We start from the raw sequence: 19,346 nt of genomic DNA on the forward strand, positions 1-19,346 counted from the left end.
GAAACTTCTTTTTTACCATACAAAACATGTAAAAGCCTAATTAGTTCAGTCGTAGTAGGCTATGCTAGTTGGAAGCAGGGCATTTATTGCATCAACAAATATTAAAAACAAATATTGCATCACAATAAGTGTAATTGTGGTTGTCAAAACATTTGGTAACTAAATATAATTTTATGAAGTTTATGACAACATGTTACAATGTTTACATGGTACAATGACTGGTAGGATACAGTTTTTATTATTGCTTGACAAAAATTTCAAGATTTCAATTCCATTCTTGTGATTTGATTCAATATTGACTAATTTGGATAAATATTAGGTACATTTTTATTTTAATTTTATTTAAAAAAATAATCTAACCTAATGTTGTAAACATATGAGCCCAATCTGCTGGTATTGTTAAATGTTAAAAATAACAAATTAAATTAAATATAATGCAGTTTTTGTTATAATAACAATTATTTAATGACATAAGTAAAAATATAATAAACATGTTTTTCATAACTCCATGTAGGACGTTTCTGTACAACACTGTGGCAGTAGTAATGCAATATTTAGAAAATGTATTCTTGTACTCTTGAAACTCAAGTACTTTTAAAAACAAGTACTTCAGTACTTTTACTTAAGTAGACATCTGACTGTAGTACTTTTACTTGTACTTGAGTAAACTTTAGCAAGGGTATCTGTACTTTTACTCAAGTAATGTAGCTGTGTACTGTGTCCGCCTCTGAATAAACCTGATTTAACTTAATTCTCTCCCCCATACATCCATGTTTATATCATGTGACTTTCTGTTCTTCTTCCGGTGATCGGCGATCACGTTTGAGGAAGTCGCCATTTTACAACTGCGCATTTGTCGGCTGTGCATCATGTCGTCCTCAAGCGCCTCAAAATAGACAACAGGTAACTTTCTGTCTTTATTTAAGATATTTTTTTATCATTATAATTATACTGACAATAATGTGTGTCCCATTTAATTTTATTGTGTGCACACAATTTTGGGCACACAAGTGTCTTTACTCTTCACCACAGAACCTTCGTACTGGTTTACTTTCGATTTGCGTTGTCTAGGGCTATAGGCATAGTGTTTACATCATTATAATGTTTTTTTTAATGCAACGAAATATATACAAATATTTGTACATGTACACCTCTCAACAAGTAGACATAACATAGTAAGAATATGTGAAATAAACAAAGTAGGTCATGCCAGTGGTAAAATTACAACAATTTAAAGTAACAAAAAGCTTCATAGGTCTTTCTTGCTTTTTTGTTCTTAATTTGATCTAATGTAGTGCCATATCACAGATTCTTTGGCATTGCCACAAAATTCACATATGTTTTCAATATTCAAATGGAAACGTTCAAGCAACTCCTTGACAGGGCAAATTCTGTGTACAATTTTATAGGATAACTCTCTAATTGTATTATTAATAATAAAAAAAAAACGGATTTGTTATTGACCATACTCTTTTCCAGTTTTAGTAGACCAAAACATTGTTGAACTAGGCAAATAATTTAAAAAATATTTATAATATATATGTTACTGCATTTATCTATAAATATATATTTATCCCTAATAAATATTGTATCACTACAAAAACTGGTTTGACCTAGTGTTTACATCTGAAAATGGGGTGCATTAAAGTTAGTAGGTTGTGTAGGCAAATTTAAATCGTCAGTAAAGGGCTGGGCGATATGACCTAAAGAGAATATCCACGAGCCCAGAGGGATGTTAAAGAGAATAACGATTTTCATTCAAACAAGTCAATGTAAACTACACATTCGAGCCGGGCACAGTTCACTCTTCTAGCAGTGGATCAGACACCTGACCTGTGAGATCAAAGGTGATTTTGCAGGATTTACACTCATGCGCAGATTTGATGGTTAACTGGATGTCATATAGGCTATATAAGACAGACTGCGAGTAAAAAACGGCCGCCCCACCACAAACAGCCGCTACTATCTCACAGCAGTCAATGCATCGCATTTATGGCAAATAACATCACAAAACCATGGTGATTGAAATAAATGTATTATCTTATGAACTAAAAAACTTGAAATCGACATAAAAAGAGCATATAAGTCTCATATTAAACCAATCCTAAATTACTTTTAGATTAGCCTAACTTTCAATGTTATGCAAAGCAAACAGATTGTTTTAGGTTCATTTTCAAACCAAATGGTTGTCTGTGTGATCTCAATCTTGGGGAGAATTATACGAGTTTGTGACCAGTTTGTGGGCAATTCATAACAGAATGAATGAATGGGTGTGAATGTGGATATTGGCTGGGTTAGCCTAGATGCCAAGATCAAAATAATATAGTTTTGGCGTCTACTGTTGCCACGCAATGACAAAAGTCGTGTCATGAGTCATGAGAAGTGGTCAAAAGTGACCATGTGTGGACAAATTATTTGCAACTCGCTCATTTTTCATGTTAATCGGAGCAATCAGCTTAGGCTACTTCATTTCTCTATTTTCTAACTCAGTAGCTGTCAAATGTTACCCGTTGTCGAATTGCTGCTGTGTCATTATGAATGAATGGAAAATCATGTCAGACAATGCGGAGTGATAAATAACAGTGAGCGTTCAGACTAGGGATGTCCTGGATAGGCTACATGCTCTAAAGTGAGAGAGGCGGGCAAAGGTAAGCCTAATGTTACTGTCCTGACAGGAGACTCTCCTGAACCATTGGCTCAGGAGCAACTGCTGCTGTCTCTCCCTCATCACATCAGGCTCAAGATTAGTGCTACTGCACTATTGCCACACTGTTTTGTACTTTGTAACGTCAGTCTAAGGACTTAACTTCTTTTTTTTTTCTAGCTTCACCAATAGCGGCGCCAGGATTTTGATTGTAGGTGGGCCCCCAGAAAAATGGATGGGCCAAAAAATATAAGCCAGTGGGCGTCACCACTTTTGAATAAGAAACAATATCAAGACTATAAAACTCGTCAAAAAATGCGCACACACTCAAACCACCTGACTGCACATCACATTTTTGACTTTATTGATTCTGCTTTTATTCGTAATGCAATGGACGGGTCAACGGGACATAAATTAATCAGTTTCGAATGCGCATGCGTCGTGTCTGAACGCGTTGTTGTCTTTGGAGCTCCATCGATTGATTTATAATTCTTGATTTCTCTTTAAACTCACTTACAACGAACATTTATTTTTCCTCATCTCATAGTTACAACGCGGACTGTTGAGCAGACGCGTCTCAAGCCTAGTGATCCAACGCTGGATACTCTTATAGGTTACGTCTGTGGATCACGGCTGAACGCGTCTTCTCCGCACTCATTTATAAACAAACATTTTTTTCGCCTATCGTGCGTCTACTCCACACCCGTACCACTAAAAAGACGGATTATATCCAAGACTTAAGCCATAAATTAGTATTAATATTGATAGCATCACTGGTAGCGTCGTTGCTAACTTAACTTACTGTTCATCTGTTAAAATGGCGAATATATCAGATGTAAGTAGTCTACCTTTTGGTGCAGGTGAGGACACATTTGAGCTACACGCGGTACAGTCTGAGCTGGAAGCTGTTGAGAAACAGATCCACGACCTTTTAGTGAGACAGGCCGAGCTGATAGATCGGCGGTTAGCTCTTGATACATCATGCGCCGATGCACACAAATCAGTGATCAACGTTACTAACCCGCTGACTCCGACCTCGTCTACTCCGTGCGTTACTCAGCATCGGTCACGAGCGTCGAGGCCGTGATCAGCCATGGTCTCGTTCACTCCGGCTCCAACAAGCCACCACGAAGCCTGGATATTTCCGCAGCGGAAGACGCGAGTCAGGTCTAGACCAAGAAAACTCTCTCCGACCCTCCCGGTTTTCGAGATATCCACACAAAACCACTTCTCCCCTCTTCGCGAAACAGAACGCGATGCTGTGATCATCGGTGATTCCATCATTCGACACGTACACGCTACGTTAAATAAAAGTAAGGTGCATAGTCACTGCTTTCCTGGTGCTCGTGTTTCTGAAATCGCTGCTCACGTTCCCGAGATTCTGAACGAGCGCGTCGGAACTGTGGTCCTGCACGCGGGAGTGAACGACATCAGGCTGCGCCAGACAGAGGTTCTGAAGAAAGACTTCAGGAATCTGATCGATACGGTACTATAACTGTCCCAGCTATTTAGAACTGATGAGTTATAAGAAAAAAGGGGGGATCATATTTACAAAACAAGACCTGTGAAGGATATAACGTTTTTCAAGAAATCAAACAAAAAAGTAATGGAAATAAACACTCAAAAGAACATAAACTCTTTTTAAACATGTATTGAAGTATAGACACAAGCATGTGCCAAACAATCATCAGCCAAATAAACTGTCCAAATCAAAACTGTAGGTGAGCAAAGAGGATACTGAGTCAATGTCAATTCCCACAGGATGAGACCAGACTTGGTCATTACTCTTTAAATGGTCGCATAATGTCCTTCTTTGGATAAGGACATTTCTGCCACCAAAGACAGTCAATGAAATTGTTCTTCTGGTAAGTAGTCCAGCAGAATCATAATAGCACAAAAAATCCTCTACAAGACAAAAGAAATACAACAAATCAACTCATCCATAAACAAACAAACAAACAAACTATTTACAAGAAACAGGTCTCCACCTAAATCAAAGATATTCCATAAATAAAAACATGATATAACAGCACTTACATTTGGGCAGCAAACAATAAGTTTCCCAAGTCAGGATTTTCCACGACAGCAGTGAACAGGTGAAGGTGTGCTGTGGTATAATTTTCCTTCTACTACTTCCCCTTTTGACTCTAAACATAGGGTCCTATTAGTGACACCTAGTGGCTAGGATGAACATACCCCAAGAAAAAGATAGCCTGCCTTGTAATAGGCTGTGACTGTTACATATCCCTCCCCTCAATTAGGAAGATTATCAACAGTTCCATAGAAAGGCTTCAAATTTTGTACATGAAATGTATCAACATGATTAGGATCATCTAAAAATGACACAGAACAATTAACAGGACCAAGACATTTCTCAATCTTAGCAGGACCTTTCCATTTCACAGCAAGTTTAGCCATAAATCCCTCACTAGCTCGTGACAAAGGATGAGTGCGAACCCAAACCAAATCCCCAATCTGGTAACTCACAGGTCTTCTCCGACGGTCGTAATACCTTCTCTGTTTTGCCTGAGCTCGCTCCACGTTCCTTTGCACAGTTATTACCAAGTCCTTCTGTCTCTCTAACACTGGGTACGCAGGACTGTCTGGATCTGGATGTCTTTGAATGGCTCTTTCTAGCGGTCCTTTCAATTTCCTGCCCAGTGCGACTTCAGCTGGAGTGAATCCTGTGCTTTCCTGCCAAGCTGTGTTTATGGCAAAACGGAACTCCGCCAACCATCTGTCCCAATGCCGGTGGTGATCTTGAACATAGGATGAGATCATAGTCTTAAGAGTACGGTTGACTCTTTCAGTGAGGTTAGTTTGAGGGTGTGCTGTGGTAGTCAATTTTTGGACGACACTCCATTGCTTGCAAACTAGCCGCAGGAGTTGGGAAGTGAACTGGGTTCCTCGATCGGATACCAAATACATTGGAGTCCCCCACCTGGTGAAGATTTCTTCTACTAAGATACGAGCGATTTGAGGTGTTTTGGCCACACGCAGAGGGAACAACTCTACCCACTTTGAACAGTAGTCCACTACCACAAGGAGATGCTCATTTAGTTTAGAACTCCTAGGAAATGGGCCCATGAGGTCGATCCCCAACATATGTCCGGGTTCCACCACAGGAGTCGACTGCATATGACCGGCTAACTTGGAAATGGAGGGTTTGTATTGCTGACAGATCTGACATTCTTTACAATACTTCCAGACATCTGAGCGTAAGGTAGGCCAATAACAGATATCTACTAACCTCAGCAGAGTCTTAAGTCTACCAAGATGGCCACTTAACGGGTTGTCGTGCGCATACTTGAGGAAGTCCTTTCGCAGGCTAGCAGGAATGACTAGTTGTAACTTGGGCCCTTTCTGTCCATCTGGCATACTGCGGAAAAGAAAGCCATTCTTTAACAGGTAATGTATACGTAATGGATTGGGATCTGTGAGTGACCTGGCTTGGTTCATGAGTTCTTGCATATCTGGGTCATCATTTTGGGATTTGGCAATGTCAGACCATTCTATCGGGAAACTGGAAAAAGTGGTAGATGAGTCCTGTGATTTGACATGGGCTAATAGAGAAAGTGAAGAGACATCCAAGTGACTACGTGAGAGGGTATCGGGCACAATGTTGCACTGACCTTTCCGATATTTGACACTGAAGTCAAATTCTTGTAGTCGGATGGCCCATCGAGTCAATCTGGAAGACGGCTTTGGGTGATTAAACACCCACGTGAGAGCTGCATGATCAGTGATGATTTCAAAAGGTCTACCTTCAAGATAGGGCCTCCATTTCTCAACGGCCCATATGACGGCACAACACTCCTTCTCTGAAACTGAATAGGACTTCTCAGCTCCTTGTAGCAAGCGTGAAGCGTAGGCTATTACATGCTCTGATCCGTCTAACTCTTGTGTTAGGACAGCTCCTAAGCCCACGTCACTAGCATCAGTCTGGACTTTGAAAGGTTTTGTCAAATCAGGGGCCATCAAGACAGGTGCTTTGGTCAGATCTTGTTTGATCAATTCAAAAGATTTCTGACATTCCTCAGTCCAAGACCATGTTGCTCCTTTTCTCTTTAAAGCATGCAGTGGTGCAGCCTTCTCAGAAAACCTATTAATAAATCTTTGGTACCATCCCGCAAGACCGAGGAACCGTTGTACCTCCTTCAAACCTTGAGGGACGGGGAATTTAGTAACAGCTTCCACCTTTGCAGGGTCTGTTTGTATTCCTTCACTAGATACCACATGTCCTAAAAACAGCAAAGACTTTTGCATGAGGTTGCACTTCTGGAGATTGACAGTGAGCCCTGCTTTGTAGAGACAATGAAATATTGCTTGCAGGTGTGTCAAATGCTCTTCTTCCGTCTTCGAGTACACCACAATGTCATCAATGTACACAAAACAACTCTTCCCCCTAAAATCCTTCAGCACTATCTCCATCAATCGTTGAAATGAAGCAGCAGCATTTTTGAGGCCAAAAGGTAAACGAAGAAATTCAAATAAGCCTGACGATGTGACGAAAGCAGTCTTGGAGATGCTTTCAGGTTCCATTTCCACCTGCCAATACCCACTTTTAAGATCTAGGGTACTGAAGATTCCCGCTCCATGGAGAGACTCAAGAATATCCTGTATTTGTGGCATAGGATACGCATCTAGGAAGGTCTTTGAGTTCAACCCTCTAAAGTCAACACAGAATCTTTGCCCTCCTCCTTTCTTGGGTACAAGGACAATTGGAGCAGCCCAGGGAGATGTTGAGGGCCGAATAATTTTCTTATCAAGCATCCCCTTTATCTCTTGATCGATGAAAAGCTGTTTTTCAGTAGATACTCTATAGGCTTTCCGGCGGATGGGTACTTCATTAGTCGTTATGATTCGATGTTTCACTATATTGGTGTGCCCTATTTCATTGGTGCACACTGTGGGCCAGTCTTTCATGAGCTGCTCAAGCTGTGACTTCAATCCTGAAGATGTGTCTGCATTGTCCACTAGTTGATGGATAAGAGAGCGGGTTTCAGATGACTCTTCTGGTATGGGTAAGGCTAGATAGAAGGACAACAAAGCATTGGGAGAATGGACAGGGTTGAATGAAAATACTTCTTTTTGACATCCTTCTGTGGCAGGCAGTGTATATTGGGCTTTATGAAAATCCAGACAAATTCCAGATGACATAAGAAAATCCATTCCTAAGATTATAGGCACAGTGAGATCAGCATCCCTCATTATATACAAGGACAAAGCAAACTTTCTCTGCTGTAACTCGCCATCACATCTCCACAAACCCAAGGCACTTAAAACTTGTCCATTGGCCTGTTGGAAAGTCTGTCCACGACTAGAATCCAACTGTTCTCTGTGCTTCAACTGATTCCAACAAGATTCTTGCATTAGAGTCAGTGAACTCCCTGTGTCGATCATGGCCTGGAAATATCTTCCACGGATCACCATTGGTAGGGTCACCATCTTCAAGTTAATCTGAGCAGGGGTGTGAACAGGTTGAATAACACGTGTGTTTGAAGGATTTGATTTTGTGTGAATGTCTCTTTCAGTTTGAGTTTTCCGTTTCTGTATATCTGCATTGGCCTGACTCCAATATTTCTTGGCCTCTTCCAGATCTCTTTCTATTTGAGTTCCAATCCTCACCAACTCACCTACTTCCTTGACAGTTCCTCTCAGGAGACTGGCGAGGCGAGGGTTGCAATTTCTTAAAATGGACTGGACAATCTCTTTCTCTGTCATCTCCTTTTTCCATTGTAGACACAGGGCTCTATAATGATAAGCAAAATCACGTATAGACTCTTTAGGGCCTTGCTTCCTCTCCAACAACCGTTTAGCAGCTTCTGTTTCATAGTCGTCGTTTAAGAAAGCTTGAAGAAAAGTTTGCTTGAACTGGTTCCACGTGGAAATGAATCGTCATTCTGCTAGCCACCAATCTTTAGCTGTTCCCTTTAAAACTGAGGTGAGAGAAGCTAAAATCTCATAATCAGTAAGTGGTTGAAGAGCAAGATAATCTTCACAATGTTCAATAAATGAAATGGGGTCATTTTCTTCATCAGAGCCGAACTGTGGGAATTCAACTCTAACAGGAGGACGGTATTGAGAAACATGACCACTATCTGCGTTGGCAGGTATAGGAGGCTGAATTTGAGCACTGAAAGATCTGTGGTGTGGTAAGGTAGGAGTAAACATTGGAGGCACAATAGGAGTAGATCTAAAGGGAGCTTGAGATTTCAATTTGGCATCAATTTGCATATCTCTCCTCTTCAAACAATCCACTACTGACTTGCCCAAATCCTGAATACTCAAATCAAGAATGTTTTTGACTCTCTCACACTCTCGTTCTATTTTATAGTTTAATCTCTCCTCCAAAAAACGGCACTGATCATTAAACTCTGCATTTAGGCAGCATAAACTCACTTTTTGTACACAGTCGTGAAGGTCTTCTTCCAGGGTTGTAATACGGCGGGTTATCTCATCCATTGACTGAGCCGAGAATTGAGGATCAAGTACATCAGGAGGTGGTGGTGGAGGAAGTGCAACGTCCAGTGGGGCCTCAGAATCGTTATCCTCTTCGGAGTTGATGTACAGTTCACTAAAAGTAGTAATGAGCTCTCGTACAGAATGTGGATCTCTTCGTGTAACAAAAGGTCCAGCAGTGAAATCTGGATTGGGCTCACACTCATCCTCAACAACATCTGAAGAGACTGACATATTACAGTATAATTTCCAAAACAAAATGTAAAAAAAATATTCTTGAAATTCTTAACTTGCAAAGAGTCCCTGTTCGGGCGCCACTCTATAACTGTCCCAGCTATTTAGAACTGATGAGTTATAAGAAAAAAGGGGGGATCATATTTGCAAAACAAGACCTGTGAAGGATATAACGTTTTTCAAGAAATCAAACAAAAAAGTAATGGAAATAAACACTCAAAAGAACATAAACTCTTTTTAAACATGTATTGAAGTATAGACACAAGCATGTGCCAAACAATCATCAGCCAAATAAACTGTCCAAATCAAAACTTTAGGTGAGCAAAGAGGATACTGAGTCAATGTCAATTCCCACAGAATGAGACCAGACTTGGTCATTACTCTTTAAATGGTCGCATAATGTCCTTCTTTGGATAAGGGCATTTCTGCCTCCAAAGACAGTCAATGAAATTGTTCTTCTGGTAAGTAGTCCAGCAGAATCATAATAGCACAAAAAATCCTCTACAAGAAAAAGAAATACAACAAATCAACTCATCCATAAACAAACAAACAAACAAACAAACAAACAAACAAACAAACAAACAAACAAACAAACAAACTATTTACAAGAAACAGGTCTCCACCTAAATCAAAGATATTCCATAAATCAAAACATGATATAACAGCACTTACATTTGGGCAGCAAACAATAAGTTTCCCAAGTTAGGATTTTCCACGACAGCAGTGAACAGGTGAAGGTGTGCTGTGGTATAATTTTCCTTCTACTACTTCCCCTTTTGACTCTAAACATAGGGTCCTATTAGTGACACCTAGTGGCTAGGATGAACATACCCCAAGAAAAAGATAGCCTGCCTTGTAATAGGCTGTGACTGTTACAGTACGCAGCACATCGCCTAATATAACTATCATTGTGTCAGGACCGCTTCCCACGTACCGACTAGGTCATGAAAAGTTTAGTAGATTATTCGCGCTAAATGAATGGTTAATATCATGGTGCAATGAGCAGAAACTGCTCTTTGTAAATAATTGGAATCTGTTTTGGGAGCGTCCTAGACTTTTCCGTGCCGATGGCTTACACCCAAGCAGATTCGGATCGGATCTTCTGTCAGATAACATCTCCAAAATGTTAAATACCTTTTGACTAGTAACCAAAAGTCCAAATTATAGTCTCTGCTGCACCAAATTAACTGATATAAATAGTGTAGAACATTGCATAGAAACTGTGTCTATTCCTCGTTTAGTGAGATCAAATAATAAATCTACTGCAGGATCTAGAAAAAATCTAATTGTTATTAAACCAGAAAATGTTGCTATTAGTAATCAAAAACAATTTCTAAAGCTAGGTCTTCTAAACATTAGATCACTCACACCGAAGGCAGTTATTGTAAATGAAATAGTCACAGATAATAGCTTCGATGTACTTTGCCTTACTGAAACTTGGCTTAAACCAAATGATTATTTCGGTCTAAATAAATCTACTCCATCAGGATACTCCTATAAGCACGAACCCCGTCTGATTGGTCGTGGCGGAGGTTTTGCAGCGGTCTATAGAGATATTCTCAATGTTACTCAGAAAACGGGTTATAAGTTTATTTCGTTTGAAATACTTGTACTAAATGTTACGCTCTTAGTTAGAAAAAAATCCATATTATCTCTAGCCTTGGCTACCGTATATAGACCACCTGGGCCTTACGCTGATTTCCTAAAAGAGTTTGCAGATTTTCTCTCAGATCTATTGGTCAATGTAGATAAAGCATTAATTGTTGGAGATTTTAACATACACGTAGATAATTCAAATGATGCGTTAGGGGCTGCGTTTATAGATTTATTAAATTCCTTTGGGGTCAAGCAAAACGTCACCGGACCAACTCATCGTCTTAATCACACACTCGATTTAATTATATCATATGGAACCGATCTAACCGATATAGATATCATTTCACAAAGTGATGATGTCACTGACCATTACTTGGTAACTTGCATATTACGTACTGCTGTAATTTGTCATGCGGCGCCGCGTTATCGACCAGGCAGAACAATCCTTCCATCCACCATAGATAATTTCTCAAATTGCTTATCTAATCTGTCTCAGCTGCTGCCTGAACCCAAACAAACAGATGAACTAGAAGAACTAACTAGCACTATGAGCACCATTCTCTCTAGAACATTGGATGTTGTTGCACCCATTAGATTAAAAAAGGGTCAGAGAGAAAATTAAAGCACCATGGTACAATAATACTATGCATGTTCTAAAGAGAGAAACCCGTAATTTAGAGCGTAAATGGAAACAAACTAATTTAGAGGTCTTTAGAATCGCGTGGAAAGACATTATGTCACGTTATAAAAAGGCCCTAAAAGCGGCCAGGGCTGAGCACCTCCGCAAACTAATAGAAAACAACCAAAACAATCCAAGGTTTTTATTTAACACCGTGGCTAGACTAACAAATAAACAGACGTCACCCGAACAAAATATCCCGTTACAGTTTAGTAGTAATGATTTCATGAACTTCTTCACTGAGAAAATAGAAAACATCAGAACCACGATTGTAAACGTTCAGTCCTCAATCGCACCTTATAATTCAGCCTCAATTATCCCCCCGCAAGAACAATTACAGTGCTTTACAACTATAGAACAAAAAGAGTTAAATAAACTTATCACTTCATCTAAAACAACAACATGTTTATTAGATCCTATACCAACTAAACTATTGAAGGAAGTGTTACTGTACCTGTAGTGGAAGAGCCTCTCCTCAATATTATTAACTCGTCTTTATCTTTAGGTCATGTTCCAAGAACATTTAAACTGGCAGTTATAAAACCTCTCATTAAGAAACCACAATTAGATCATAATAATCTAGCAAATTATAGACCCATTTCAAATCTACCTTTTATGTCTAAAATACTAGAAAAAGTTGTGTCCACTCAACTGGGCTCTTTCTTGCAAGAAAATGATATCTATGAAAAGTTTCAGTCAGGATTCAGGCCGCATCATAGCACTGAAACTGCGCTCGTTAAAATCACAAATGATTTACTTTTAGCTTCTGACCAAGGCTGCATCTCAATACTAGTTTTACTTGATCTAAGTGCTGCGTTCGATACTATAGATCACACAATACTCTTAGATCGACTACAAAATTATACTGGTGTTCAAGGACAAGCATTAAGCTGGTTTAGATCATACTTATCAGACCGCTACCATTTTGTCTATTTAAATGGAGAAAAATCGATCATAATTCCAGTAAACTATGGAGTGCAGCAGGGATCTGTGTTGGGCCCTCTATTATTCTCAATATATATGATACCACTTGGAAATATTATAAGGAAACATGGAATTAGTTTCCATTGTTATGCTGATGACACTCAAATATATATTTCATCACGGCCGGATGAAAACGCTAAATTATCCAAATTGACAGAGTGTGTTAAAGATATAAAAGATTGGATGACGCGTAATTTTCTTTTATTAAATCCAGACAAGACAGAGGTAATACTTATCGGTTCAAAAAACCGCCCACAGAACCTCTCACAATAAAACTTTGACATCGTAGGATGTCCTGTTACTTTATCCTCTACAGTAAAAGACCTGGGTGTTATACTCGATTGTAACCTGTCTTTTGAAAATCATATTTCGTATGTTACAAAAACAGCCTTTTTTCACCTTAGAAACATTGCTAAGCTACGTAATATGCTATCAGTTTCTGATGCAGAAAAGTTAGTTCATGCATTCATGACCTCAAGACTAGATTACTGTAATGCTTTATTAGCCGGTTGTCCTGCATCCTCAATAAACAAGCTACAGTTAGTCCAAAATGCAGCTGCTAGAGTTCTTACTAGATCAAGAAAATATGATCATATAACACCAATTTTATCATCACTACATTGGCTACCTATAAAGTTCCGTATTAATTATAAGGTATTGCTACTGACTTATAAAGCCCTAAACGGCTTAGCTCCAGTCTATTTAACGGATCTTCTATCACCCTATAATCCATCGCGCTCTTTAAGATCAATAAATTCGAGGCTTTTGGTCATACCTAGGATATCCAGATCAACCAAAGGAGGGAGAGCATTTTCACATTTGGCTCCAAAACTCTGGAATAGTCTTCCTGATACTGTTCGTTGCTCGGACTCACTCTCCCAGTTTAAAACTAGATTAAAGACGCATCTTTTCAGCCAGGCATTCATATAATATTGTTAATCTCACAGTTTCAAACTACAATCCGGCCTCTAGTTCATAAATGCCAGAGGAGAACTGGCCCCCGACTGAGCCTGGGTTCTCCCAAGGTTTTTTTTTCTCCATTAGGTCACCTGATGGAGTTTTAGGACACCATTAGGTCACTTGATGGAGTTTTTTCGGTTCCTTGCCACTGTTGCCTTTGGCTTGCTCAGTTGGGGATATTTTGGGATATTTAATTTTATTCTATCAATCAATAAATTCCACTAGAAACAAACTTTGTTGTATTATTTTATTTTAATACTGTGAAGCTGCTTTGATACAATCTGTATTGTGAAAAGCGCTATACAAATATACTTGATTTGATTTGATTAATCCTTAAAGGATGGGACTTTATGGTACATTTGCACAAAAAGAATAAATAACTTACCGTAGCCTATTTTATAAGTCACTCCGGAGTCGCATATCAGTCAAAAAATGCGTCACGAGGAAGAAAAAAAACATAGGCTATGCCTAAGTCGCACTGGACGCATTTTTTTAGAAATGTATTTCACACACAGACAGTTCTCCGCTACGGACGTGAGCGCTCTAAAGCGGCACTAAAATAATGTTTGAAAACTTTCACAGAGACCTCAAACTGAAAGCACAAATCCTGTCTTTAAATTTAATTTCGTTTTGTATTAATTGTATCTTAATTTTAATCGATGTTTCATCAACAAATTGTCTGGATTTAATAAGAAGTAGGCTAAATATAGGCTATTAGAAAATAGATAATCAGGACACGGATAGTGGAGCGGCTAAGTACTTATGTTTGGGAGAATCGTTCAGTTTATGATACAAGCGTGAAAATTGGCATGAGTAGTCTCCATGGGTCACTTGACAAGAAAATTGTCCGAGCCACTTGAAATTTCAAAATGGCGGGCATTTTTCAAGATGGCCAACACCTTAGTGGAGCAGTTAAGTGATATAGTGGTTTATTTGGAGATACAAGCATGAAAATTGGCATGAGCAGTCTCTGTGGGTCACTTGACAATAAGCCACCTACAGCTACTTGAAATTTCAAGTGGCTCGGACAATTTTCTTGTCAAGTGACCCATGGAGACTGCTCATGCCAATTTTTACGCTTGTATCATAAACTGAACGATTATATCACTTAGCCGCTCCACTAGGAGGCGCAGGCGAACCTGGAGCTCGTCTCATAACGAACCGAAACTCAGCGTAGGCCTATAAGATAGCCTATTGCCTCACAGACCTGAGACATATAGCTTGAAATGTCTACTTTTAAGCAGAACAATTCAAAACGAAAGAAAACAGACTGCGCTGCTTATGTAATTTGGATGAAATGAAATGTGCATTTCTCTCTGGCGCTGCGAAGATACGCGAGTCGTCAACTTCATCTGTCTAGCCGACACTGACATAAAAAATAACTGTTTTATTAGTTAACAATTAAAATGTATCCTGCTATGTTGAACATATTTGCCTGTTCCTTACAAAACACTGACAGTGAGGTTTTTGACTGTTTTTTTTTTGTTTTTTTGAGCAGCTGCGGACAAATTCTTTCGACACACACACAATATTGATAAACAGGATTTTTTTTTTTGCTTTTTTAATACAATTAAAACTTAATTTAATTTATTGTTTAATAAAATTATAAGCCTATTATTTTTAGTTTATTAACAGCAACAACAGCTGTAAAGATGAAGTTAATGATCGCCATCTCCGTAGTAGTGAACGCGCCGAGAAATGCACATCATGGATTACATAACCAGAGAGTAGCCTATTTCTTTTCGTTTTAAATTGTTAGAAAGACATTTCAAGCTTTCTTAAGATATATTTCATGTCTGTGAGGCATATGCTGAGTTTTGTTAAGTTAGTTTGAGATGCGCTCCTGTTTACGAGCAGTGCAAGTGACCGCGCCTCTATGATTGTGTTGTCTGCTATATTTGGTATTTGGCAATTGGTTGATAAAAAAAAAAATATATATTTTTTAATTAAGATAGGCTACAATTTATACAAAACTAAATTCACTTAAAAAAAATCATGTCTGACCCGCTCCATGTCTCTCGATATTGCGTACTATGAAACTAAATATGAAACTAAATGAGCTTATTTAATGGTAACAACACAGTAGGCCTATATACTCTGTATTTGTACAAATTGCTGCACATTCATTTTATTCTGAATTTTGCACACATAAGTTGAAAGGCATTTGTTTGTGCATGCATGTAAAACATATCTGCAACATTTATCAAGTTCAATGATAATTATGCGTGCATTTATTAATTATTATCTTAATGAATAATGTAACAAGGACGAAGCATGTAAACTGCGTTGTTTGTTTAGAATGGAATGGATCGATCATCGCAAAGATCCGAATGAAGAAACGTACAAAACAGTAGAACATGGGTAGGGTTGGGCATCGAGAACCGGTTCCAACTGGAACTGGTTCCAAAATAACGATTCCATCGGAATCGTTCAGAAAATTTGTTTTCGATTCCGATCATCGGTTCCAAACGCGCAAGTTTTGGTTTCCATAGTGGCCACTGGATTTCCGGAAGTGCTTGCCGCGCCCGCGCCCGCTTGTTCTGTTGCAGCCATGCAGCCATTACGTGCTGGTAAGCGGCGCTCAAAAGCGTGGCTTTATTTCACCTTAAAAAAGCCTGGGTCGGCACAGTGCAATACATGTGACTTATTTCTTGCACGGGAGGAATAGATGCACTACAAATATGACTAAACACCGACGCCTGCATCATGTGTACAGAATTAACAAGGAGTGTGCTAGTTCGACGTGCTGCGCGGTCCACTGTCTCGTACTCCTCAGGCAACCCTGCGCGACCAACATTAGTAACGCCAGGAGTGCAAAATAATAATTATAAAACGGGTAGTTCCATTCCTTGATTCTGTTTGGTAACGTTCGTTATTTTGAATAAAAATCATCACTCATAAATTCATAATTATAAAGCAGTCATTCACATCTTCTCCGGTTTATTTGTGTTCAAATACGCAATAGCATCCGCCAGGGCTCTTATAGTCCAATGGTGCGCATATTTGGAGAAATAATGATTTATCATCACATGTTTGTAAAATATTTCATAATTTTATCTCATTTCTATTCATTATGCGATCTGAATAGCTAAAACAGTGAACACAGCGAGTTATGTCTCTGCTCTTCCTGATTCGTGTCAGTGTGTGATCAGCGCGCTCTCATTCACGGTACCCTACAGCTGTCAATCATCTCACGTGGACCAACGCGATTTGGGGTATTTTCATATGAATAGAGAATGTTTATAGCAGGCTAAGCAAGGTAGCTATTAGATGCATATAAAATGCTAAATATAACATATTTTAACATATTTTTTTAAAGCTTAAAACCATTTTAAGCTGCGACCGGAAAATGATACAAATTCTCAATGGTGTTTTAAAGCAAGCTTTAATGCATTGAGTTAGTTTATACATATCCAGAGATTCCAGACCAGGGTGCAAGTTCTGCATATATAAATGTTTTTTGGTCTGGTGCAGAGGCATTCCTAATTTACTCATTATTGAATCAAAATAAAATTTCCTCTGTGAAATGAGCACGTTACAGATTTTGACTCCACCCCTCAAAGAATCGGAATCGAGAATCGAAAAGAACCGAAATCGAAAGGAAGAATCGGAATCGGAATCAGAATCGTTCAAATCAAAACGATGCCCAACCCTAAACATGGGTGGGCCCGGACCTAAAATGGTAGTGCCGCGGGTGCTTCACCCAACCACCTTTATCTTTAGAATTTAAGATACCGTTGTATTAATTAATCTATTTTAAGTTATACATTTTTTATTGATTGATTTATTAGACAATATTGAAACAGAAAATTTGTACAAAGAGGGATAATACATCATTTCAAAAACTGTCGAGGATAAGATGCACAAAAAACCCAAAGGCTTATTTCCATTATGGTCCTCTATGTTTACAAAATGTAATAGATCATGATGGAGAGAAATCACCATCAAGTTCAGCATCTGACACTACATCACTTTTAAATTAATAAAAATAAAAAAAGCCATTTTCACACTTTCAACTTTTATCTGCTTTATACAATAAGGTAAATTAGTCCAGGCTATAGCACTATAGAAAGTCCCCATTAAACCCTTAGGATTAGTTCACCCCAAAATCAAAATTTCCTGGTAATTTACTCACCCCAATGCCATCCAAGATGTTCATGTCTTTCTTTCCTCAGCGGGAAAGAAATTCAGTTTTTTGAGGTCAAATGTAAGTACCGCCCCATTGTTTACTAGCGTGGAGAAGGAGGATCGTTCAAAATGTATTGTATGTTGAATGACATATTTATGTCTTTGTGTCAGTTTATTGTGTAAAATAGTAATTTTGTGTGCGTATCCTGGACGTTTAATGAATGTTTAATGATGTCAACCATGACCTTTCCAACGTGATGACATCATGCCCAGCGCGTGCGTCCCAGTCCAGCACAAGACCAACAATTGTGGTTAAAAAGTACATGAGTGATGGATTCGCTAGATAAAGCCCTATTCCTCAGCTGGGATCGAGGAGAGACATTTGAAGCACTTTAAAGTCCTTTGAAACTGCATTGATTTGGACTTCAACATCCTGATAAAAATCCTGAAACATTTTTCTCAAAAAACTAAATTTCTTTTCCACCGAAGAAAGAAAGACATGAACATCTTGGATGACATCTGGACATGGATGACATGGATCTGAACTGAACATTGGGGCGAGTAAATTGTCAGGAAATTTTCATTTTGAGGTGAACTAATCTACAAGGATAAATGTCAGTGTTACTCCTCCTTGTGGAATGACTATGCACTTTTTTCATGATAGATTTCCTGATAGATATTCATGTACAAGATAATCTATCAGGTACCTTGGAACACTTTTCTTTATTTGTTTAAACGCCAACACCAATTTAAGAAATGTTACCCTTGTTTCAACTTAAAAAAAAACAAACAAGCTTTCTAAAATGTTCTTCATTTAGATGCAACTGTGATGTGCTTTCAATCTTCCCAACCATTATTCTCATTTTCATTCGTCTTATTGTTTACCATCTTCCCAACCATTATGCTCTCCACACTCCTCTCCAGTAGGTGGCGGGAATGCACCGTTTAAGTTGGTCTGCCAACTGCCATTAAACACAAGAACAAGAAGTTGTTTCCTGGTTCCGGTGATCGCAGCGCTCGCGGAGAGATTCGCCATTATCAGCGCGAGTGGCGCAGATAGATCTGAACTGAACCATGGGCTCCTCAAGCTCCACAACAGAGACAGCAGGTAACTTTCTGCCTTTAAGAACAATTAGAGACTAACTTTCTGCCTTTAAGAACAATTCGAGACTAACTTTGGGCAAAATAAATGCATTAACTAAGCACAGATAAGTGTGCGTTTTCTCCAGTCTTCGTTCTGTTTTACTTTCGATTTCAGCGAGGAAAGCTTTACCTCCGAATCTGAAAAGAGCCTGCATTTATCAGCTTTCCTTCATCGTTACTTACACTTCGTGTTGTCAGTTACATAATTTTAGTGTCTTTTGAAGGTCCCTTAAAAGCAATTACAAAGATTTGACAAAACAAATGACCGAGTCAAGCAGCTTTAAATCGGGACTTTTCACTTGTTAAAAATGCTGAATAGTATTAAAATGTTAAAAACTGTTGTATTGAGTATTGTATATACAGTACTGGTCAAAAGTTTGAAAATATTACTATTTTTATTATTTTCTTCAAGAACAAAGTCAGTTATGCTCATCAAGCCTGCATTTATTTATAATAGGATTATGCGACACTGAAGACTGCAGTAATGATGCTAAAAATTCAGCTTTGATCACAGGA

The 19,346-nt window shown here is 38.7% G+C and overlaps 1 protein-coding gene across 1 annotated transcript in view; it reads left to right on the top strand.

Moving 5' to 3' along the window:
* Positions 1 to 804: 804 nt before the first annotated feature.
* Positions 805 to 19,346, top strand: part of LOC311302624 (uncharacterized protein) — a 90,106-nt gene continuing 71,564 nt past the window's right edge. Inside the window, exons 1-2 of the mRNA XM_084428622.1 lie at positions 805 to 903; positions 18,612 to 18,795. Coding sequence (XP_084284748.1) covers positions 18,762 to 18,795 — 34 coding nt within the window. The 5' untranslated portion in view covers positions 805 to 903; positions 18,612 to 18,761. The remainder of the gene's footprint in view (positions 904 to 18,611; positions 18,796 to 19,346) is intronic.

This window comes from Rutilus rutilus (assembly GCF_951802725.1).
Source record: "Rutilus rutilus genome assembly, chromosome: 1".
Lineage (NCBI taxonomy): Eukaryota > Metazoa > Chordata > Actinopteri > Cypriniformes > Leuciscidae > Rutilus > Rutilus rutilus.